Genomic DNA, 25,001 nt, shown 5'->3' with positions numbered 1-25,001 from the left:
AAGTAGTTCCAAACAGAAGAGGATCAGAGGCTCAACTGGCAGGCAAGTAAGCAGCATGGTCTGCTGCAGGTAAGTCCACCCAAGCATTATGAGCCCGGCGCTTCCAGCGCTGGGACTGGGCATATTTATGAGCCTGGTGCCACTGGCGCCAGGACTGGGTCCAAAAGGTCCCAATTGGGACTGGTTGGCACTCGGAACCTGGGTTATGAATCTGCTTCCAAGGGAGTTGGGAAAACCCTGACCTTTTGGAAGCAGAGATCATGACAACCCTTTACACATTTTCAAATTCTTCCAAAGCGTTGTAGCCAACATTTAAAAAAGAACACACACATGGAATTCAGTGCTACCAACATGTATGCGCTATCCTAGCCGACATGCATAACCACAGAGTAAACTGTACATTCATAAACACTTCATTAAAAGTACACAGCTGTCTAGTTAAAATGCATAGCCTGTCTCGGGAAAGGGCCTGACTCAGAAAGGGCCTGCCTATCGATAAATAAAGTAAAACAAGCCTTATCAATGCTTGAATAGAACCACATAAATTGTATATTATTAGAAAAATACACAGAACAATACATTAAAGTATTCAAATACCACCCAAGCTCACCTTTTTGATGTTGTTGAAATAAAACTCTGAATAGCAGGTGTGACATTAGGCCCACAATCAAATCCAGCCAAATAGCATGGTTTCCCCAAAAAGTTGCAATCAACTCTTCCAAGTCAATTAGTTGACGCTGCAGGGGATCATCAGGCTGGCGCTCGGCCAATGGAGTTGACAATCCCCCTGCTGGAGTCAGAGACCCTGTTTAATGGGTGAAAGCTCAATGTTGTTTCATTATCAACAATGCACAGATTTATTTATTTCTGTTTACTTTGGAATAATTATAGAATGGTGCCAAAGATTTTGAATAGTTAGCTTCCTGTATCCTTATAGCAACATCTAAAATTAAGTTCAGCCTGCAGATGTTCCCTGGGTCCAGTGCCATTTTTCTTATCAACATAAGCACAGCATTCTATGTCCTGCATACTCAGCAGGAATGAGCTAGCAGCGCCATAGTTTGTGAATCGTTAGCTTCCTATATCGTTATAGCAACATCTAAAATTAAGTTCTCCCTGCAGATGCTTCCTGTGCCGTCCTTCAGTCATAAGTTAAAAATAGCCTTGCTAACTATCATTGGGTTTAGTTGATAAACATTGTCTGTGTGTATTTTCATGGGTGGTTTGTTAATATAGCTGACACAAAACATTCTGTATTCCGTCGAGCTAAATATAAAGATCCCTGTGCTTTCTGCTGATGTGGATAGAATTCTGCTCTGTGTGTCAGCAAATTCCTTGGATTCCACAGACCTTGTCATAGATATAAATCCCCAGCAGTGTTGCTTCACAGCTCTTTTGTGGCTCACAGAGCAGCAGATGGACACATGTTAGCCGCGCACAAGATGCCTTAGGTACAATAGTTTGACATTTGTACGGGCTCTGGGAATCACACTTTACTTATAAAAGAAACTGCTTTTCATTATTTACACTCTGTATCAAAGGCAGTTCATATAAGGTTGGTATACATTTTAATATCAATATTGATATCAAACATTTTATATGTAAAACATTTCACACAACATTTAAATGAATATTCTATATAAAAATATTTATTTTTATATACATATCTATGTAAAAAATATGAATGTTAGTATTCATTTTTATATACATGTTTATATCCTCAACATGAATAATAAATGTGTATATCCAAAAATATGATTTTTAATATTTGTTATATAAAAATGGTATATCAAAAATATTTGTTGTATTATTTTTTATATACATTGTTATATTTAAAATATTTCAAAATTGTTTGCTATCATTTTATGCTTCCCCTAAAGTTTATATACAAATTATTGGGGTTCAATAATATTGCTATCAAAAACTTTGGGGGGCTTATCAATCTGATATAAAATGTACTTCTTCTTCCTATCACCCCGCAGCGGAACCCTTCTGTGACGTCATCAACGTGCCACTCCGCAAAACCCTAGATTCACAGTTCCTGTGACTTCAGAGCTCACTTCGCTCTGTGCGCTAAACTGAGCAACATCGTTGAGCGCTGCTCCCAACTTTATATAGATTTTATATAAAATTTAAATTCACTTTATATCAAAACTGATATAAATTTAAAAACACTTTATATTCATTGGATATAAAATCGATACACTTTTTTTATTTCATTTTTAAATAAAATTTATGTTAAGTTTATATCAAAGAATATCAAAAGGGGGAGGGACTAAGACCGGAAGCAGGGGCGTCACCACCTGTCAACATTTTGACTTGTGAAAAATGGGATCCCTTGTACTACTATTGTTGTCAGATGTGCTAGTAATATGTTCAAGTCTGTTGCAATCTTCCCATATCACGACATTGCCACAACATAATGTTTGCTATGAATGGGCTGGCATCATTCCAGGCATGGTTACGTTCAAAATTATTCACAAACAGGATAGCTCTGAATGGAGCAAACTTTGGTCCATTTGCGGTTTTACTATTTTATAGTTTATGTTACATGTTGAAAAGAAATACATTGGGCCTCATCACAAGTTCGGTGGTCTGCTAAAAAGTGGTGGTAGTTCCATTACCATCACCTTCTATGGTGGTAACAGAATTACCCGTGTTTTTCTGCACCGCTGAATGAGTTTGAGTTTAAAGTGGAGGATTTACCTCGAGCAGCATGCTGGAGGTAAATTCTCAACTTTGAGGCCACAAATTACTGTAACTTTGAAAATGGGGATTAACGCTGCCTTGCCACCACTCGTAATCCCATGATATACCCATAGGACTTGGTGGTGGAATGTTAATCGATTTTGACAGTAGTTTAACAAATTTACCACGGAATTACCACCAAACTCGTAATCAAGCCAATTGTTCTTTAAAGTGAATTCAAGCATAGGACACATGCTGGATGTCACCTTTCTTTTTTTTCAAACAATCCACATGAAGATGGAATAGCTGCATGTAGGAGACTCCTGCAAAAAGCGAAAAACAAGATAGACACCCCAATCAGGGCCATCACAGATCTCTTAAGATGTATATATTTACTCATGACAACTTTTGGTTCAATAGAAGACAGGAGTGGCTATGGGCCCAGAATGGTATCTCAGTTTGCTAATCTTTTCATGTTAGACATTTCAGAAGAGTATATTGATGACGTATATAGGAGGCAATTGTAGGTGCTCTTCCCCGGCTTACTACGTGTGAGAGAAAATAAAATAAACAACCCCTTGTCGGGGAAGAAGGCACCGAGACCCGGCTGCAAGAGTTCAAAGGATGGTTTATTTCTCCAGCTAGGAAATAACCCAAAAAACCCTCTAACTCCTCATTACATCACACTTATATTTATATTAATTAAAGTAACTCTAACAAAAAATGCTAAATGGACCCGATTGGCCAGGCGGTGTGGTGCTGTAGGTGTGGGTGGCATCTCTTCCTCCTGGTTGGCTGAGTGGCTGACGAGATGACGGACGTCAACATCTTGTGCTCCACGCAGGTCAGGGTCCGGTCACTGTGGTCACTACCTAAGCTAATATGTTACACACTAAATAACAAATTATTTAAAACATTTTATGCTACTTGTCACATTTCTACATAAGTCACACACAATGATTATTGTCAGTATAATTGGGTCATTGTGGCTTTATTTGGAGGCCTTGACCTTATTGTGCATGTAGAAGAATCAGGCTGTGTTTCGCATCTTTTCCTAGGTTTCAAACTCATTAGTACAAGTAAAAACATATATAGTAGTAAAAATGCTTAAGGTTAGTAGTGGGTGTGTTGGGTGGGTTTCGCTGCACAGGCGAGGGTCTGGCACTTGAAAGAAATACCTTACAGGGAGCGCAGGGTCAAGATGACAATAAATTGTTCTAAAATGGGGGTGGGTGGCTGGCACGTTTATGGGGATGAATCGAGCAGAAAGTGCTTAGCTCATTCTGGTTCACATGCCGGTTCTCAGGCGAGCAGTGATTTTAGAGGAAGAAAACTGTAGCATATTGATTGTTGCAACTTTCTCCGGCTTCTACGTGAGAAATGGAAGCGCACAGCTTTCCTTCGCAGGGGGAGTGCAAGGGTGGGGGCCAACCAGCTGCCTGCACGCCTTGTGTGTGTGTGTCTCTGTCCTTGGCTGCTGCGGTGGGAGGGAAGCTGAGCATTGCTGTACTATCGCAGTGAGGCCTGTTTACCCAAGATGGAGTCGAAAGGCGGCACAAAAGATGGATGCCCCGTGTCTGCTCAGTAGTCCCCTCTATGCAGTAGTCAACCGTGGTTAACTTTACATAAGGGCAAGGGGCAATCCCACTACCGGAGGCACGCGGTCAAAGCCTTGTACTGAGGAGCGTACGACACGAGGGGGCCTGAGGACCCCTCGCTCCCATACATTCCCCCCTTTCGTTACATCTAAAGTAACAAACTACTTTATCTTGTTCTTTCTGTTCTCCCTTCGGTAGCGCTCAGCTTCAGCCACAGCCTCATCCCAAGCAGGTGTACCCTTTATTGGCATCCATGCTTTGCACACACTTCTTAAGCTGTTACCTCTTCTTGCATATTCTTCTGGGGTGACTATTAAGTATATTCCACCATCCCCATCTAAATCAATCCAAACCTCATTATACCACAGCAAGTCCTTTGGTTCTCTAATGGTAGTGTAATGTAGATTATCGACCACGTTCCCATACTGCCTATAGATGGCAGTCATTCTATACTGCGGTGTGGTGTATTCTCCGGTATGTACTTGGGCATCTATCATGGTAGCCACCATTGTCTGTCGGCCCACTGTTACCATCATCATTGCTGAATTAGGCATATTATTTTCACAGCATCTTAGTCCCAATTGGCACACACAGAATATTAGGAGAAGAAAGACAATAATGGGAATAAGTATCTTCGCTGCCATGTTCACCCATGATGGTATCCAGCTGAATAGATTGTCGAACCACGTGTTGTTATCTGCTCCACCTTCAGCTCTCATTCTTTCTCCTAAATTATGCACTGCTGTTATCACGTGTGACAGTGTCCCGTTATCAGCATCTGAAGTTGGTACGAACGTGCAACAAGCCCCCCCAATTTTTTTGCAAACACCACCGTCCATCGCCGTGATAAGATCCAAGACATATCAGGCGCAGTGCACGGAGCTCTATTTTTATGATGTTGAATCCTTCTTCAGTGTCGTTAGCCAGCTGGATGAGCTCCCAGCGTGTTATCTGCAGCCATTTCGCTTTCGCCCTTGCTTGAACGCCTGGTGCTAGAAATGATGCAAAGAATGTTTCTGCAGTTGAGAAAAGCTTGTACTGCTGTGGGATTTCAGCAAGGAGTTCTGACGATTTGGACGAAATATAATTGGATCTTTTGCTGCGTGACAACTTGGTTCTTAATGTTTCTTCTGACAATAGTTCATATGCTGGGGGCTCAGTGATTATCTCATCGGGCGCTGTCGATGGTTCAGCCGATTGCCCTGCTGCCAATGTGTCAGCCGATTGGCCTGCTGTCGATGTGTCAGCCGAAGGCCTAGCTGTAAACTGGACGTGGCTTTCTGGTATCACCATTAGTGCTGAGTGAAGTGACAAGGGTACTTCCTGTGGGATTAACATTTTTGGGGTTCCAGTTGCATGAGGAATAAGTGAGCACACGTAACAACTTTCATTACTTGCTTGCTTTGCTGCAGTGCTCATGTCTGAATACCATTTGTTTGATTGGTCAGGGTGTCGGGGGTCCTCTATTTCATCTCGCCCCAGGTTATGATAAATATCGTATCTGTTTTTTCCCACCCCCCTTTTTCTTCTCCTTTTGTTTTTTAATTGGGTACCAACTCGTGAATATTGCAGCGGGATATTCTAGACCATGCTTCATCTATGTTGTTCATTGTGACATGTGTGTATTCAGTAGTGGTTTCTGGTGCAGAGTGTGTGCGCATGCTTGTATTTCTGGAGTTAGTCAACCAATAGTAATCGTCAGTTACATTCCATCCAAGCTCTATTTTCTCGACCATAGTATTACTCAACAAAGGAATAGCAGTTTTGTTTACATGCAATTGTTCATAGGGGGACGTTGTCTTTATACTATTCGATTCAATGTTATAAGTGTCCTTCAAAATAGTTGTTGCTTCAGTCCATATTAGTTTAGACCCTGGTTTTGTCATATCAGTTGCACTTCCCCCTTTATTCATTTCATTTGCCACATATAAAACAACGTTATACCAAATAAAATAAAACATCATTATTGCAAATAGTATGGCAGCATATTTTATAACACATTCTACATTGCTCAGTCTACTGGCCCTAGTGGCATCCCTATTTCTATCTAACATTTCAGCCTGCACAGCCGTTTCGTCGCATTGGCTCATGTTGAACCTATGTGGGCGAGACAAATTCGTTAAGTCATCATGAAAAGAAACATATTTGCAATTGTTCATTCTTTTTCATTTCTTTACTCAGTTAGGCATTTAACAATTCCTTTTCATTTTATCCTAGAAATAGTGAGGAAAAATAGAAAAGACAACACGATTTATATGAGAAGAAAAGAAAGAGAGAGAGACAAAATTTGTAAAAACCTTTTACTTTTTCCCTATACTTTCCCTGTCTAAGTTGCAGTTTTCATCATGTCAGACTGTGTTAGCTATGGCATCCACACAGTCGATTTCATTTTGGGGAAGTGCAACACTGTGCGCCCTTCAATCATCTGAGAGGTGCACCCAGAATTTTAACCCCTTAACCTTAACTGCAATTGGGGTGCTGTACACCACTGTGTATGGACCATGAAATCTTGGTGGATTCCACCTTCTTACAAAATTTCTGACATAAATATGCTCCCCTGGCATTAAAGGCCCCTCCGGGCTATCTGCTGCCGGCATGGAGGTGTCTGTTGCTACATCTTCAGTAAATGGCAGAGCAATTTGTTTTGCTATGCTGCGTACTGCACGTGTTAGCTGTGCTAGGTATTCCTTAAACTCTTCCCCCAGCACTGTGGAAGCCCTGTGTGCATCAGACGCCCTCCTAACAGGAGAGAGCGGCATGTGCATTCTTCTCCCCGTCATGATTTCGTGCGGGCTTAAATGGTGATCCTTGCATGGTTGATTTCTGAGTTGGAACAGTGGTAGGGGCAAACAATATACCCAATTATTTTTCAACGTGCTGCATAACTTTGATAATTTGCTTTTGAGCAGCCCGTTGATCCTCTCCACAACTCCATTGGCCATTGGATGATAAATCGAACATAGTTTATGTTTCACCCCCAGAAGGGAGGTTACTTCTTTGAAGAGGTCATTCACAAAGTGCATGCCGTTGTCTGAACGGATCACGTCACAGATTCCCCACCGCGAGAATACTTCTCACACAAGGAACTTGGCAGCACATTTTGCATCAGGATGGGGACAGGGGCCCGCTTCTACCCACCGTGAAAAAGGGCATACTACCACAATCAAGTATCTTGCTCCATTACATCTTTCTCCTATATCAGCGTAGTCGATATGTAGTTCTCTAAATGGACCTGTAGGGCGTGGCAAAGTGCCACGCAGAGTTCGTAATGTCATTCCTGAATTGTACATTTGGCATGTAGTACATTCAATCACAAATTTAGACAAGTATTCGTGCAGATTAGGAACAAACCAATTATCTGAGGCAATGTGTTGTTTTGCAACGTGAGCTGGGATTATGCAGTTGTTGGAATGCTACTTCTAATAATTCTACAGGCATCACTACCTTGGCTGTCGTTTCCTGTCTCCAAATGAGATCTGTGGCTGATTGTTTACATCCTCGTTGGCCCCACAACTCCTGCTCTTCCGGTGGGGCCCTTCTCTGGAGTTCTATCAATTGTGCCATGGGCGTATTACTGTAGGCTTCTGCTGGTTGTTCTGCTGTGGTTGTTTTTACAATGTACTCTGATGTTGGTGCCTTATTGAAGTACGAGGCCTCCTTCACTGCCGCGTCGGCTGCCGCGTTCCCCAATGAGACGGCATCTGTGTTATGGGTATGGGCTTGGCATTTAACCACCGCTACTACCGATGGCTCTGCTAAAGCTTCTATTAGTTCATTTAGCAACGTGGCATGTTGTACGGGGGACCCGTCTGCTTTTCTGAACCCTCTCCTTCGCAAACGTGATAGCCCTGAGTGAACTGTGGTGGTGACGTAAGCTGAGTCTGAATATATTGTCACAGCACAATCTTTGGCTGTGTGTAACGCGCTGATTAGTGCGGTCAGTTCGGCTGCTTGTGCAGAGTAGTGTGAGGGGAGGTGCTTTTGAACAATTACTTCGTATGTGTCTTCTTCCATGCGCACTACTGCCATCCCCACATGTTTCTCTCCTGTCTCTGAGTTTATGGATGCTGACCCGTCTATGAAATAAATTTCTCCTTCTGTAAGGGCATTTTCTCTTGCTTTGGGAATGTCATCGCCCTCTCCCTCATATGTGCTACAATCGTGTTCCTGTAAATCCTCAGTTGTGCATGGCTCTGTAATGAATGTGGCTGTGTTCACTGTCTTGCATCTGACCACATGTACATTTGGACTTGATATTATTATTTCATAAGCAGAGGCTCTCTGTGTTGTGAGAGTAGATTTTGATCTTTCCAAGATAGCAAATAATGAGTGTTCCGCATATAGCGTCACTGAACATCCCATTACGATTGTGGCACTTTTCTCAATGGCGAAGGCCGCTGCAGCGAGGGCCTGTTCGCAAGCAAAATGTCCCTGCATTACTGGGTCTAATATTCCACTGTAATACGCTAATGGTTTGTGGCCTAACGATGTCTTTTGTGTCAATACTGCTGTCATTAATGTTCCATTGCTGTATGAAAACAGGAAAAATTCCCTTTCATAATCTGGATTTGCAAGGACTGGGGCGTCTGAAATAAGGTCTTTTAATCGAGAGAATTGCGCAATTGTCTCCTGTGTCCATTTTATTGGGGCTCTGTTCTTTTGTGCTTCTTTCAGTGCTTGTAGCATTGGCCGTGTGTATGCTGCGTAATCGAGGATCCACGCTCGGCAATAGTTACATATGCCGAGACATTTCTGCATGTCCTTTACTGTTTTTGGTATGATAATGTGTCGAATGGCAGCAGCTCTGTCTGGTAGTATTCTTTTTCCATCTTTAGATATTTGCTGACCGAGATATACAACGTCTGCAAGGCAGTATTGTAACTTTCCTTTGTCCACCTTGTATCCCTGGGCAGCCAATACGTTAAGCAGTGTTATCGAATCTTCTCTACACTCTTCTTCTGTTTTGCTGCAGATGAGTAAATCGTCTACGTACTGTATAATGGTGCTTCCTACATCTATGTTGCCAATGTCTTCTCGTAGTACTCTGTTAAAAATGCTTGGGCTCTCGCAATACCCTTGTGGGAGTCTGCAATGTTCATATCTGCTGTTTCCTAATGTATAAGCTGTAAGGTACTGCGACTCTGGTGCGAGTGGCACAGAGAAAAAGGCATCTTTCAGATCAATGACAGTGAAACAAGTTGCCTATTTTGGTATACTGCACAATATTGATGCCGAGTTAGGCACTAAAGGGAACTCTTTTTGGATGACGTCATTGAGTGGGTGGAGGTCCTGGACCATTCTCCACGCCCCTCCTTTCCCTTTCTTAATCGGACAAATCGCTGTGTTGCATGGAGAAGTTGATGGCACTAAAATACCTTGGCTTAGGAGTGCATTCACTGTTTCTCTAATACCTTCCTCTGCTTCTTTGGATATTGGGTATTGTTTCACCCTAGGTGGGAGGGCACCTGGTTTCAGTTTTATCTTTATGGGAGTTACCTCATGCAACAATCCCACATCGTGTGGCCCTGTGGTCCAAATTTCAGGTGCTACCCTGGCCATGTCTTCCTCAAATATTGTTGGTGGGGCCTTTATGTTAGCCATGAGTGGGTTGTGTATTTCTCTGTATTGAATCATAATGTCACATGGTATGCTTATTTCCATTATTATTTCTCCATCCCCTTCGTAATCAGTAAACAATTCTTCATCAGTTACATCTTTTAGCATTATGTTTGGCTCTATGCATAGCACACTTCTCCACTAGCGTCCCTGCGTGTCCAGGCCTATGACCACAATGCGTTTTTTGGAAAATTGAACTGCCTCAATATCTATAGATATAATTGTGCCTGGCACTACATCTGTTGGTGTGATTGGGCGGAATATGAAGTCTGATGGTATTCTCCACTCCTTTTGTGTTATTTCAGGCACTACTCGGGCTAATACCTGTATTCCATAGACGAACATGTCCATGTCAATGGGAATCCCTCTTACTGCAACTTCCTTTGTAATCGTGCTTATTATCAAGAGTGCTCGTACGGGGCATACCCCTGGCGTCGAGCACACTATTCCTCTTTCAGTAAAGGCTATGGTCATGTTTAACTTACTGAGCAAGTCTCGTCCCATCAAATTGATTGGCGCGTCTTCGTAATACAATAAGGGTGCGCGCACTGTTTTTCCCCCTACTGTTACATCAAGATCTTTTGTGTAAGGAACTTTTAAAATAGCCCCAGAGAACCCCTGTGTCTCCACATTTCTTCCTGAGAGCTGAAACCGCCCTTCTGTGAGGCATGATTTTTCTGCTCCAGAGTCTACCATAAAGATAAACTGCTTGTTTCCTATCTCTGCCGCCACTAGTGGTTCCTCATTTGCACTTTGTGTGGTGGCTAGGACTGGACATACAAGTGCTCCCTGTGGGCTGTCCTAGTCTTGGTATCTTTGCTGACCTGGCACTGAAAAAACGTTGTCACCCACGACCGTCACGCCACGGAATGGTGCAGGGGAACCATTTGCGGCTGCTGCAAAAGGGTTATTGTTTATGTTCCCTACTGGGTTTTGTCTCGCCATGGGCTGTAGTGCGTTTTGCTGTTGTGGCTGCTGTTTTTGCTGCTGTTGTGGGGCTGGCTGCCTTTTTTGCATTTGGGGGCCATAGCAGTACTGATCTTGTTGTCCCCCCCTCCCCATTGGAGCTCCACAAGGGCTACCTGGGTGTGGGCAGCCCCACCCCTGTTCATTGTTCATGGGCTGCTGCCCTTGAAAATACCCTGAGGGTCGCATTCTACAATCTCGTGAATAATGTCCCCATTTTCCACAATTCCAACACGACCCCTGTTGTTCTCCCCTTGGTTCTTGCCCACCATACCCTCTGTTTCCCATTCCTCTGTATCCTCCCCTCTGCCCGCGGTACCCACCTCTTCCTTGGGCCGGCCTGTTCTGCCACTGCGATCCTTGGAATGGTTGTTCCTCTCCGTTCCACTGTCCTTGGTCCTCTCCAACCCACTGCGCTGCTATCCCAACGGGCCTTCCTCCCGAGTTTTCCTCTTATTCGTTTCCTCTGTCTGCTGTTGCACTGGCAGTAATAGCGGGGACCTTCACTAATTTCGTCTGTACTAATTTTGCTTCGTCGGCCAGCCTCTTTTGCGTGACCTCTTTTTCCTTCTCTTTAATCCTCCTCCAGTGGTGTACAATTATGCTCTGAATTTCAGGCCACCCTTTGGCTTCGATCCAGCTATTTTGTCCAAGGCCTTCTCTACCTCTTTCGGCAAACCCTTTTTAATGATAAAATAGAATAAAGCTGTTGATTGATTCCATGCCGTACCAGTTTCGCATCTCCATAAGTCTTGCACTCGCAAAATGAATTGCGCAGGATCCTCGTTCTCCTCCATCGTGCACTGCATCACAGCATGTAAATCTGGAACGTCTGGAAATGCACGCCGTAATGCATCCCACACTTGTGCTCGAACATTGTTCAATGGTGATCCATCGTGTCGATCACAGCTCATTGTTACTCCCGGGAATCCTGCTCTTTCCCAGATTGTGTCTGCTTGGTCTCCGATTGCTGATACTAATAAGCTTTTCACATCACCTATAGCTAACAGCACGCCTGCCGTGTTCTTCTCAAATACATGTGTCCACTTACCTGCCCCTCCCGTCAGCGGGGGAAGGAGTTTTAACAGGTTGGTTTTGTCCATTTGGGCCCACGGGATATAGTTTGGCCTACCTCTCCTTTATGTATTAGTGGCATTTGTAATTTCTGTTTCTTTCCCATTTTGCTCATCCTCCCTTTTTTTGTTTTACTTAACAGTAGGTTTCCTGTCCTCCCTGTTCGTTGTCTTAATCTACCTTGCCATAATGGTGGCGATAGTGTGTCTGGGTAACAGCAGTTTGGCAGTGGGGAACCCTCTGCGGCAGCTGCCTCTTCATATTCATCTAAATCATCCCATATTTCTTCTATTTCTGACTTTAGCTCGTTGTTCTCCTCCCAGTTTTCTTTGGGTTCACTTCCTTGTCTTTCACTTTGATCTCCACTTTGTTGACTCTCCGGTGTATCAGGGCGTATAATTTTCACTGGTTTGTTATTCAATTGGAACAGGAACTGTCCTGACTGCCACTCTTGTTCTTGTCTTTACTGCGATGACATCCCTTGCGATGCTATAGATTGCCTTGATACCGAGGATGCTGGGGTTGCATTGCTTACTGCCCCTATCAGGGGTGTGAGATCTGCCAATGACAGCGGGGGTACCTCCCCTCCCCCTGGCAGCATTTGCCCTTTGTCACATAAAGCTCTTAACCTTGTTATTTCCATTTGTGCGTGTGCTAACTGGCGGTTCAAATCACCTGTTAAACGTGCTATGTGCACAGGAGGCGCACTTGTGGGGCCGTACAGGCCTCCTTTGTCATATGGTCGAGGTTCGGGGGCTGTTGCCCCGCCCTGAGCAGTGGCGGTGGGTGGTATATACAGGGGTTCACTAAACCCTACCGCTGGCCTCTTCATTAAAGGATAGATTTTTGTTACTTCGTTTTCGGTTGTAGTTGTTGAGCATTCCCCTTTTGGTGTCCCGCCTACTTCTTCAGGTTTTTTCTGCTTTTCTGTCATTCGGCTTGTACCTACCTCTGCCGTGGGGACAACTTCTTCGAACATTCACCATAAATCTAATACTTCTCTTCGGTTCTGTAACTGTTTCCCTTTGTATCGTGCTAGCAAATGTGTTGACACTAGGTCCAACACGCTTTTGTCAAATGATCCTCCTTCTGGCCAAATTGGTGTAACCCCATCTCCTTTTATCTCAGTGATCCACTGATCGTGATACTTCTGTATCCTGTCGCTATATAGTGGAAGGTGCTGGCAAAGATGTGCTAGTGGTGTTACTCCCCCCATGGCAATGCTTCTTTTCCTTTCTTGTGTGTTTGTGTGCCCTTGAATCTCTTCCCACCTCTCACTTGGTATGTTAGTTACAATATGTGGAGATAATACGTTCTTTATCAATGCTCACAATTACCATATGTCACATTAGCTTTCTGAGAGGTGTTACCTGGTCACCTCTCACAATTTATTTCTTTGCTTTATCTTATGTCAATCACAAATTACTTGTACTGAAATACTTTAGCGTGTTCAACAAGACATATACACAAAAGCAGACCAACAAACATATAATCATGCAACATACAGATGCACTGCCTGCGCGCGTTTTGTTCTTTCCCTATTCCCGTTACTGTCCCTGGTTTTTCTTTTTCCCTATTCTACCTACTATTTCGCATTCACTCCCCACCTCTTTCACCTTTATTATGTCTCAAGATTTCTTACTTCCACGGAAAAAGAATATTCTAAAAACTACTCCGAGCCTACACGAGACCCCTACTATTTTTCTCTTTATCTCTACTCTGCACTCGGTCGGGACAAATGCTACGCCGCGCCGCCTTCTACCCCGTACGGGCTAGGATACCACTTCTCTTCTTCTCACTTCTTACAACACCTAATGGCCATATAAAGGATAGATCAGAAAAGCCTCACCGTCACTCACGCAGGCCCTATTCTTAACTACCTTCCCTTTGTTGCTTGTTCCCTTCTTCCCGTATTTCCCCTTACCTGCCTTTGGGGTCTTGGCAACCGGGACTCCACGTATTCAGTCAGGTACTCCAAGGGTCGGCGCTCACGGCTGGATCTCGATCAGGTCCGTCCCCCAACCAAGCCGTGGCCTGCCTTGGCGAGCAGCTTTTTGGATCGGGTATTCGTCAACCGGGAACCCTTGACCCTTTCTTCTTGATGTGCACAGTCTGGTCAACCGCGGAGGCGATGGTTCTGTTGGGGGGCGCCCTGGATCTCGCTGCCGGGCGGCCCAGGCCTCAAGGCACCTCTCTAAATCACGTCGCGGGGGTCCCAAAAATGTAGGTGCCCTTCCCCGGCTTACTACGTGTGAGAGAAAATAAAATAAACAACCCCTTGTCGGGGAAGAAGGCACCGAGACCCGGCTGCAAGAGTTCAAAGGATGGTTTATTTCTCCAGCTAGGAAATAACCCAAAAAACCCTCTAACTCCTCATTACATCACAATTATATTTATATGAATTAAAGTAACTCCAACAAAAAATGCTAAATGGACCCGATTGGCCAGGCGGTGTGGTGCTGTAGGTGTGGGTGGCATCTCTTCCTCCTGGTTGGCTGAGTGGCTGACGAGATGACGGACATCAACATCTTGTGCTCCATGCAGGTCAGGGTCCGGTCACTGTGGTCACTACCTAAGCTAATATGTTACACACTAAATAACAAATTATTTAAAACATTTTATGCTACTTGTCACATTTCTACATAAGTCACACACAATGATTATTGTCAGTACAATTGGGTCATTCGTAGCTTTATTTGGAGGCCTTGACCTTATTGTGCATGTAGAAGAATCAGGCTGTGTTTCGCATCTTTTCCTAGGATTCAAATTCATTAGTACAAGTAAAAACATATATAGTAGTAAAAATGCTTAAGTTTAGTAGTGGGTGTGTTGGGTGGGTTTCGCAGCACAGGCGAGGGTCTGGCACTTGAAAGAAATACCTTACAGGGAGCGCAGGGTCAAGATGACAATAAATTGTTCTAAAATGGGGGTGGGTGGCTGGCACGTTTATGGGGATGAATCAAGCAGAAAGTGCTTAGCTCATTCTGGTTCACATGCCGGTTCTCAGGCGAGCAGTGATCTTAGAGGAAGAAAACTGTAGCATATTGATTGTTGCAACTTTCTCCGGCTTCAGCGTGAGAAATGGAAGCGCAGAGCTTTCCTTCGCAGGGCGAATGCAAGGGTGGGGGCCAGCCAGCTGCCTGCGCGCCTTGTGTGTGTGTGTCTCTGCCCTTGGCTGCTGCGGTGGGAGGGAAGCTGAGCATTGCTGTACTATCGCAGTGAGGCCTGTTTACCCAAGATGGAGTCAAAAGGCGGCACAAAAGATGGATGCCCCGTGTCCTGCTCAGTAGTCCCATATATGCAGTAGTCAACCGTGGTTAACTTTACATAAGGGCAAGGGGCAATCCCACTACTGGAGGCATGCGGTCCAAGCCTTGTACTGAGGAGCGTACGACACGAGGGGGCCTGAGGTCCCCTCGCTCCCATACACAATGAATCTCTTAGAAATGGCTAGAAATATTGTTGTCAGTTAATACTGCTACATTTGTTCTCTGCTGCCAGTTGTATGGTCCTTTAAATAAGGAAGCCATCCCAAGCCTGTATTCCATGCATACTATTCCTTCGCCAAATTTAGTTTTAAATTAAATGTGCGTGTTCATTATGAGAGTGAACCGTCCTGTGTCACTGGAACTTCTGGCTAGTGCATTGTACCCTCTCTGCATATATTTCCAGTTAACCCAATGAGAGGTATGAAAAGGTGCATTTTGTGAGATTTAAATCTGGACTAACATGGCATCAAACCTTTCTTTCCATGTTTTTACCAACTGCAAAGGGTTATTTTATTCACGCTGTTAAATGGGTGCATATGTACGATCAGTGGGACCTGTACAGTGAAGAGAATGTATGTTCGTTGGAGAAAAGTATGCCCTGGGATTACCCCTTATGCCCAAGTACTCCCTTGCGCAACATGTAAAGCATATATGCTGAAACGCCACACACATTTCTTGATGATTCTGCACGAAACACGTGCAAGAAACTTGTTGTAAATTGATGGCAAGCAGTATATTGTCTGGATTGCACATTCCCCATCATTTCAATGTAGCACTTTTTGCCTTTTCAGATCTTCTGATTAAAACCCTACTTTACACATACACACATATTTAGTGTTATTTGGTGCACTCATACCATATTCAATAGGCTGTGATGCAATTTTCACTCTTATTTCCTTCTCCTGCTGCCAATAGGGATGATGATGATGACATACTGACTTTTGAGAATCACTACCACATCGTTTGGTTTATGTGTTCCTTAATCAATGAATAGAGACACAAAGCATTTGTAGGCTCCTCGGAGTTATAGTTGACATCTGATGATAAATCATTAACTTTCTTTTATCTGTTCTACAGCTCTCCAGATCTCAGGCAATCTCATCCAGCCATGCCTCATATATATCCGATGAATCCAGTATAAGCCATAGCCATACATTCTCCATAACACCTCAGGTTAGTATGGAAAAGGTCTGTTATTTGCCCTACAAACAACAATGCCATAAGCCTCTTCTGACATAGTGTGATTTCTGGAAACGCATTGGATCTGATCATATCTCATAGGGAAACTCTGTGTCTAGTGAGATGTGTGTCAATTCCTCTCAGTAGTGAGGTATTAATCTTGTGAAGACCCACATTCTCTACTTTGATAACATAGAGCTGGAGTCATGTGAACTTTCATATGATCTATTGTCCTCCTGCCATTAGATCCCAACTAGTGTAATACTTGTGTGAATGGATGGTAGCACCCAAATATTTGTATTAGTGTGCATAAAGCGATTGCATAGAGCAAACACAGCACTCCTCTTCCATGTAAGTCTGTTCGCACATTCTATGGTTCCCTATCTACCTCATCTCTCACTGCCTTCTCGGATGTTAGCTTGTTAAGGCAGAAGCTGTGCTACAAACCCTTCTTTTGACCCTTTTGGTATAGTGCAACACATTGATTTGTTTTTGATGGGGCCCTAACCACCAGCATGACGATTTCAGGGTGCCCCCAGAGAAAAGGGAAGGAAAGGGAATTTAATCTTTCACACTCTTTGGAAACATTCAGATCAGTGAAGTGTGGGGTTAGGAGGTGAGGAGAAGAGCTTAGTAAATTGTAAAAGTGTATAAAACAGGAGGCTGGGGAGAAGAGCACAGTAGATTCAACAAGTGCATAATACAACAGGGACAGACAAGTCTGGTTCAGGAAGCAAGTTCACAAGGCTAGGAAGTCCAAATAGCCACTGATGCTGATGGGTCTGGACCATAGGATTTCCTGAAAAGAAAGGTCTTCAGTCTTTTGTGGAAGGGGAGGTGATTCTCAAGGCTCACAGAAGACAATGAGTAGCACTATTTCTTTATTTTAAATGTGCGCATATACAGCTGTTGTTACCACCTGCCAGCATGAGACATACGAGTTTTAGAAATTTGATGTAAACCAATGTGAAGGTGTATTGCTCTTCCCCAAACAGTGCACGGAACAACCATAAATCACCCATGCAATTATAGAGCAAATACTACAAACCATAAACAGACAGACACAATAACTCACAGCCACGCACTCTTTAGAAGATAATCAGCTCTTTACGGCTATTTATTCAAAGATTACAAGTACATAGAAATAACTCATAAAAATAATAAGGACATAGATCACAGAAAAAGCAAAGAAGTCAAAAAGAAATACATCACTGTGAGCGTACCAGGATTCCTCATCTCGTCCAGAAGCGGCTGGAAGACCCCGGGAACAGCCAGGCCGAGAGTACCACAGCTCACAGGAAGGCCAGACGTAAGCGTCCTTCTCTGGATGAGTCTCACTTGACCACCTCCGGGTTTCCGCATATATACACACTCCACAAAGGGGAGTTAATTCTCGAACATTCTGGAAATTGCACTTGCGCAGTTGAGGAACAGCTGTCGGTTGCCAGCTGGGTCAATCGAGAGCTCCCCCCAAGAAGCGCAGTGCCTCCCTTCTCTAAAAACACGCTCCACAGAGAACAGTAGCAAGTCATAACAACGTTAGCTTTCCCAGTAGAAATGGCCTTGACCGCATACCAGGTTTGGAAAAGCATGTTTGTCTCAGCACTGTGAATCTAACACTCAGCAAAATGTGTGCAGCGTTTCATGGCGGTATGAAGTAAATATCCAACATGGCTCCGAGCGCTCCCAAAATGTATTGTGCACCCGCGCCATTTTGGATCAAGCATAAATCAAGCATAACAGAAGGGCATCATTTTAATTGATTGAACAACAATATTTAAGAATACTGCCTGTTTTTCCACCCCTTTCCGGACACCCATAGACAACATAGCAGCCTGCTTATCAGTAGAGGTATTCCCTCCACTCAGAAGGACGGTAATGGTTGTGTCAGTATAACTGATTTTGGGAATACCACCACTCCCCTATTAGTCCAATTATACTCCATAATGAATAGTGGTAGAGAGAGCCCCTGCACGCCCCCTGTTTCTGGTCTTAGTCCCTCCCCCTTTTGATAGGCTTTGATAAAAATGTAATATAAATTTGATATAAAAATGATATAAAAAATTTTCATCCATTTTATATCAAATGTATATTTTATATAAAGTGTGTATACATTTTATATCATTTGCTATAAGTGAAGATACATTTTATATTTTATATAAAATATATATAAAAATGGGAGCAGCGAGCAACGGTGTAGCTTGATCGGGCGCTGAGAGCAAAGTGAGCTCTGAAGACGGGGACTGTGAATCTAGGCTTTTACAGAGTGACGCGGTAATTACGTCACAGAGGGGATCCGCCCCAAATGTGATAGAAAGCGGAAAATGACATCAAGCAACTTTGATGGTCATATCCTGCACTTGTACTTTTATGTTAATAACTCTATGGGATAAACTTTTAACTGCCCCACCTTACCCAGGTTATCATGTGTCACTCCAAGACAGAATTGTAATAGAACTGTGAGATTAGCCTTACATGATGTCTAGTCAGAATTGTGAAGGTTACTAGGCTCCAAATCTAGATAGAACTGTGAAGTTTAGCAGGTTCCACTTCTAGATAGAACTTTGAAGTTTAGCAGGCTCCACATCTAGAAAGAACTGTGAAGTCTAGCAGACTCATTGGGCCTCATTACGACCCAGGCGGAGGACCATGGTGCTATTAGCACCATGGTCCATGCCGGTGTCCGCCATGGCGGAATGGGAAATTACCACCCCATTCCGAGGTTGGCGGGGCGGTAATTCCCCATGCCGCCATGGCCCTTCCCCATTCCCATTTTTGCCCCATAGGGCTCAATGGGAATGGGGAAGGTGCTAAGTACGGTGCCGCAAATTGCGGCACCGTACTTAGCACCAAGGTCCCTTCGCGGTTCCCTAGTTTAACGGCTGGTAAAACCAGCCATTAAGGTCGGGTCCCGCAAAGGGACCTCGTAATTAGGCGCTAATAGGTTTACGGCGCCGCAGCCTTTTACGGCGCCGTTAACCCATTAGCGCCTGGGTCGTAATGAGGCCCATTATCTAGACAGAACTGTTAAGTTTAGCATGCATCACACCTAGATAGAACTGTGAAGTTTAGCATGCACCACATCTAGATAGAATCGCAAAGTTTCACATGCGTCACATCTCGATAGAGCTGTGAAGCTTAGCATGTGCCACATCTTGATAGAACTGTGAAGTTTAGCATGCGCCACATCTAAGTTTAGCATGCGTCACATCTAGATAGAACTGTGAAGTTTAGCATGTACCACATCTAGATAGAACTGTGAAGTTTAGCAGGCTCCACATCTTGATAGAACTGTAAAGTTTAGCAGGCACCACATCTAGATAGAACTGTGAAATTTAGCAGGCTCCACATCTAGATAGAACTGTTAAGCTTTGCATGTACCACATCTAGATAGAACTGTGAAGTTTAGCAGGCTCCACATCTAGATAGAACTGTGAAGTTTAGCATGCGTCACATCTAGATAGAACTGTTAAGCTTTGCATGTGCCATATCTAGATAGAACTGTGTAGTTTAGCATGCACCACATCTAGATAGAACTGTGAAGTCTAGCATGTGCCACATCTAGATAGAACTGTGAAGTTTAGCATGCACCACATCTAGATAGAACTGTGACGTTTAGCAGGCTCCACATCTTGATAGAACTGTGAAGTTTAGCAGGCACCACATCTAGATAGAACTGTGAAGCTTCGCAGGCTCCACATCTAGATAGAACTGTGAAGTTTAGCATGTGTCACACCTAGATAGAAGTGTTAAGTTTAGCATGTGCCACCTCTAGATAGAACTGTGAAGTTTAGCATGCATCACATCTAGATAGAACTGTGAAGCTTAGCATGCATCACATCTAGATAGAACTGTGAAGTTTAGCTTGTGCCACATCTAGATAGAACTGTTATGTTATGTTATGTTAATGTCACTTCTAAAGCGCACAGTCACCCAGGGGCATCATGGCGCTAAGAGAGGGAGACTGTAACTACAACTTACGCCAGCTCAGCCTAAAATAAATGAGTCGTCACAGCCTTCCTAAAGGCTAGATAGTTAGTGGTTTTCTTGATAGAAAGCGGAAGGCCACTCCACAGAGTAGCCGCAGCTATGGAAAACACACAACCACCGACCCGGACTCACTTAAAAGTCGGGGTCACCAGAAACCAATGGATGGCTCGGAGCACAGGAGAAATATGAGCACCATAAACTGTGCCAGTGGCCACGCAGGCCGCTAGATTCTGCAAGCATTGTAGCCGCTGAATCAAGCCCTTTGGTTGTGCTAAGTACAGGGAGTTGCAGTAGTCTAGCTGGGATATCACCATGGCTCCCACCACTGGGGGAAGCAGTGGGCCAGGAATCATGGGTAACACCTTCTTTAAGATCTTAAACTGAAAGTGGTCAGCTTGACAGACTGCAGTCACTTGTTTGTCCATTGATAGAGATGCAGACAGAATAACTCCCAGATTTTTAACCTTATCCACCGGAACTGGAAGAGGACCCAGAGATGAAGGCCAGAAAGAGGACACCCAAAGGGTGTGATCAGGGGGGCAACCCACCACCATCGTCTCAGTTTTTTCTCCATTCAGTTTGAGCCAGTTGTAGCTCATCCACTCTCCCACGGCTGCCAGACACTCCCGCAGGCACAGCGACACCTTGTCCCGTTCAAGATCTAATCTGTTCAGGATTTGGGTGTCGTCGGTGTATGAGTAGCATCTGACACTGAAGGAGCGGTTCAAACATACAAGGGCCCAAATATAGATGTTAAATTGAATGGGAGACAAAGAAGAGCCTTGCGGGACTCCACAGCTGAGGTGACAAGGAGCCGAGAGAAAAGGGGGCATGGAGAGAGTCTGAGTCCGATGCACCAGGAACGAAGTGAACCAGGCCAGTACTTGACCTGATATGCCTAACTGGGCAAGCCGGGTCAACAGAATGGAGTGGTTGACCATGTCAAATGCTGCTGATAGATCTAACAAAATCAGGGCCCCCACTCCACCTGCAACGACTAGCCTGGCCATATCATCCTGGAGGGTGACCAATACGCTCTTTGTGCCCCTCCCAGGTCGGAAACCAGACTGAGCAGAATCCAAGAGCTGGGAAGATTCAAGAAATGTAGAGAGTAGGGGAGATACCAGTGATTCGAGAAGTTTAGACAAAAGAGGGAGAAGAGAGATTGGACATAAATTAGAGAGAACAGCAGGATCCAGGGCAGGCTTCTTAAGAAGGGGAATAACCCTAGCAGGTTTCAGTTCCTGTGGAACCAGCCAAGACTGACACAAGTCATTAATTTCAGCTGTAATCTCAAAAAGGAGGTTTGGAGAGATCTCTTACATGACTCGAAGAGGAATTGCGTCGGAAGGGGAGCATGATTTCATCTTTTGAATAGCCGCCAAGACTATCTCTTCATTGAACCTAGGAAAGGTGGACAAACTCTTTGTAGCAAGGTGAGAGAAAGCCACAGGATGGATAAGTTTGCTAGCTGTGAGAGGGTCGGCAGTGATGGTCATCGAGATGTTTTGCCGGATAATATCAATCTTATTGATAAAATATTGCGAGAGGGCATCACAAAACTCCTGGGTCAGAGTAACCTTAGGAGTCAATTTCTCAGAAGAGGAGCCTTAACAGCTGAGAAGAGGGCCCTAGGCTGACTGAGTGCAGACTCAATTTTAGTGGTGTGATATAGAGTTTTAGCCGCTTTGATAGAAGCCTAGTAAGCCACTGAGCAAGCTTTATTGTGTGTTTTTAGAGAGGGATCATAAGCTCTCCGCCATTTACGTTTAGCTTGTCTCAGTTTGAGCCGGGTGTCCTTAAGATGATCAGTAAACCACGGCTCAGATGGCAGCCTCCGGGGCTGGACCCAACATAGAGGCGCGGCCACATTGGCGGCCTCTTGGAAGGCTTGGGAGAGGAGGGATAGTAAAGCCACTTTAACAGTGCTGCATTTGGCCTGAATAAGAGTGACCATACCTTGGGTATCTGCAGAGCGCCATGAACGCTGCCAAGTTTTACACATTGGAATCTTGGGTGGACTCCCCACAGCTTCTAGGGTACAGGAAATCAAGAAATGATCTGACCACAGTACGAGTTCGATTGACTGAATAGTCAGGGATGATTCTTACCTAATTTATGGGTTGGACTTTTCATGTGTTGATAGAAGTCAAGGTCTGACAGACTGTCAACAAACAGATTGACAGCTGGGGGTCTGGCAAGGTTAAATTGGGGAGGTTAAATGTGAAGTTGAGCATGCACCACATCTAGATAGAACTATGAAGTTTATCATGTGCCACATCTAGATAGAATTGTGAAGTTTAGCCTCTGCCACATCTATATAGAACTAACCCATTTCTAAAATCTCAAGTTTCCACATACACTACTTATTCAGAAACCCACATGACCACTTCTCTGCACAGCAATCCGCATGTACTTCACCACGTGGCAACAACAGACAAACAACACATAACCTGACACAACAGCACATTGGAATGGGCACTGACTGAAAAATACACTCAAGCTCAGCATAAGAATGCAAACCACACTGAAGCTGCCAACAGGACATCACAACTCTCACTGTCCTATTCCCACTACACCCTACTAACCACTCCGTTGGTGACTGTGTGCGGTACAAATACTTTAAACATTAATATATGTTTTTAATATAAAAATGTATATAAACATTAATATAACAATTCGTATTTTTATATAAAAATGTGTATAAAAAAGAGAAAATATATTTTTTGATACAAAAATGTATTTACAAATCATATAAAAATAATGTATTTGATATAGAAATGTATATAAACATTAATTTGTTTTCTATAACATTTTTATTTAAAATGTTTATATAAAGTTGCCCCCCCAAAAACATTTGATATAAAAAATGGGATATCAATTTTGATTAAAACAAAGTGTATATCAATGTTATATGATCTGGCTTTGATACACAGTGCGAATAATGAAAGGCAGTTTGCTTTATAAGTAAAGTGTGCATCCCAGAACCCGTACAAAAGTCAAACTATTTTGTCCATTCTCCATCTATCCAACAGGGCGAGCTTGGAACGCCTCTGTAGGCATGACACTTGGGTTGTGGTGGTGGGTGAGAGGGGCATGGGATATGTACAGCTGGATGTTACTTCTATTATCCATACTAACACATTGAACGAGTTAGATGGGTTGATGACCACTTTGCAGGGGGATGGGGTACAATCTAGTGGCACACCACCGCCACTGGAGTTTACAGACACTATGGGCATTATTAGGAGGCTGGCGGTAAGGGGTAAACGGCGCCGGTAAGGATGACGGTGCTGTTAACCCCTTACCGCCGCATTATGAGGTCCCTTAGCGGGTCCCACTAAGGCCGGCTGGTAAAACCAGCTGTCCTTAGAGGGAGCCGCTAAGGGACCATGGAGCTAATAACGGGCCTGTTGTTAACGGGGGCTATGGGGAGCACTATAGGGGCTCAATGGGAATGGGGATGGGTATTTTGAATGGGGATTTACCGGGTCCTCCAAGGTTGGAATGACCCGGTAAGTCCCCATTCAAGGAACCCGGACACGAGTTTGGAGGCAACCATGGCGCTAATAGCACCATGGCTACCTCCAAACTCGTAATGACCCCCTATGTCTACTAATTGTTATACAGCCCTTGAGGTGCTTCTTAAGGATGCCGGCATTGTTAGCATTGGGAATGAAACAGGTGTATCTATCGATACTGCTGACACTCGTATGCTGACGTTATTAATATTAATCCGGTTGGTACTCGAGAGGAGAGTGTGCACACAGATGCGGAGGAATACTGTGTTGGATTTGTTAATATTGCTCCTGTTGGTACTCAGGAGGGGAGTGTGCACAGTAATGTGGTGGAATACAGTGCCAGTGTCATTAATATTGAAAATGATCAGGTGGTAAGTGTTGGCCTCAGGTCGATGTGCCCCTGAACTTGCATCAACATCACATACTAGCAGCGAACATCACCTCCTAACTCTCCCTCACAATTCTGGCTAGTGATACTGTTGGTACAACTTAACAGTAGGGTAATGTGACAGTGGGCCTCATTCCGAGGAGGGCGGTAAGGGGTTAACGGCGCTGGTAAGGGTGCCAGTGCCGTCAAACCCTTACCGCCGCATTACAAGGTCCTTTAGCGGGTCCTGCTGAGGGCGGCTGGTTTTACCAGGCGCCCTTAGTGGGAGCCGCTAAAGTACCAGCATGCTAACAACGGGCCCGTTATTAACGGACCCGTTGTTAGCATGGTCCCCATTCCCATTGAGCCCTCTGGGGGCTCGATTGGGAATGGGGATGAGTTCACTGAATGGGGAAATACCGGGTCCTCCAAGGTTGGAATGGCCCGGTAATTCCCCATTCAGGGAACCCGGACCCGGTATGCAGTAAGGGGGTAGCCATGGCACCAATAGCGCCATGGCTACTTCCAACCTCGGAATGAGGCCCAGTGTCTCTATTTGATGTTCATGAGCCGGTGGTAAGTAACATGGGCAATGAAACAGGTGTATCTATGTGTGTCAATGCAGATACTGTGAATGGTGGTGGTCATGATGTGGGGATGGGTCACAATGCCGTTGACATTAACATATAAAATGCTGTCAACCCCAATACTATTACTACAGTTAATCAAAAGA

The 25,001-nt window shown here is 44.2% G+C and overlaps 1 protein-coding gene across 7 annotated transcripts in view; it reads left to right on the top strand.

The window, feature by feature from the left end:
* The window catches only part of LOC138525572 (uncharacterized), a 1,145,196-nt gene that overhangs the window by 705,683 nt on the left and 414,512 nt on the right, over window positions 1-25,001 (top strand). For all 7 annotated transcript variants that reach the window (XM_069635615.1, XM_069635611.1, XM_069635616.1 and 4 more), the window contains one exon: window positions 16,289-16,384. In XM_069635615.1, coding sequence (XP_069491716.1) covers window positions 16,289-16,384 — 96 coding nt within the window. The remainder of the gene's footprint in view (window positions 1-16,288; window positions 16,385-25,001) is intronic.

This window comes from Ambystoma mexicanum, chromosome 7p (assembly GCF_040938575.1).
Source record: "Ambystoma mexicanum isolate Mex_15411 chromosome 7p, UKY_AmexF1_1, whole genome shotgun sequence".
NCBI lineage: Eukaryota > Metazoa > Chordata > Amphibia > Caudata > Ambystomatidae > Ambystoma > Ambystoma mexicanum.
Note: the sequence above shows the minus strand (reverse complement) of the source record. Positions and strands in the feature narration are given on the sequence as shown.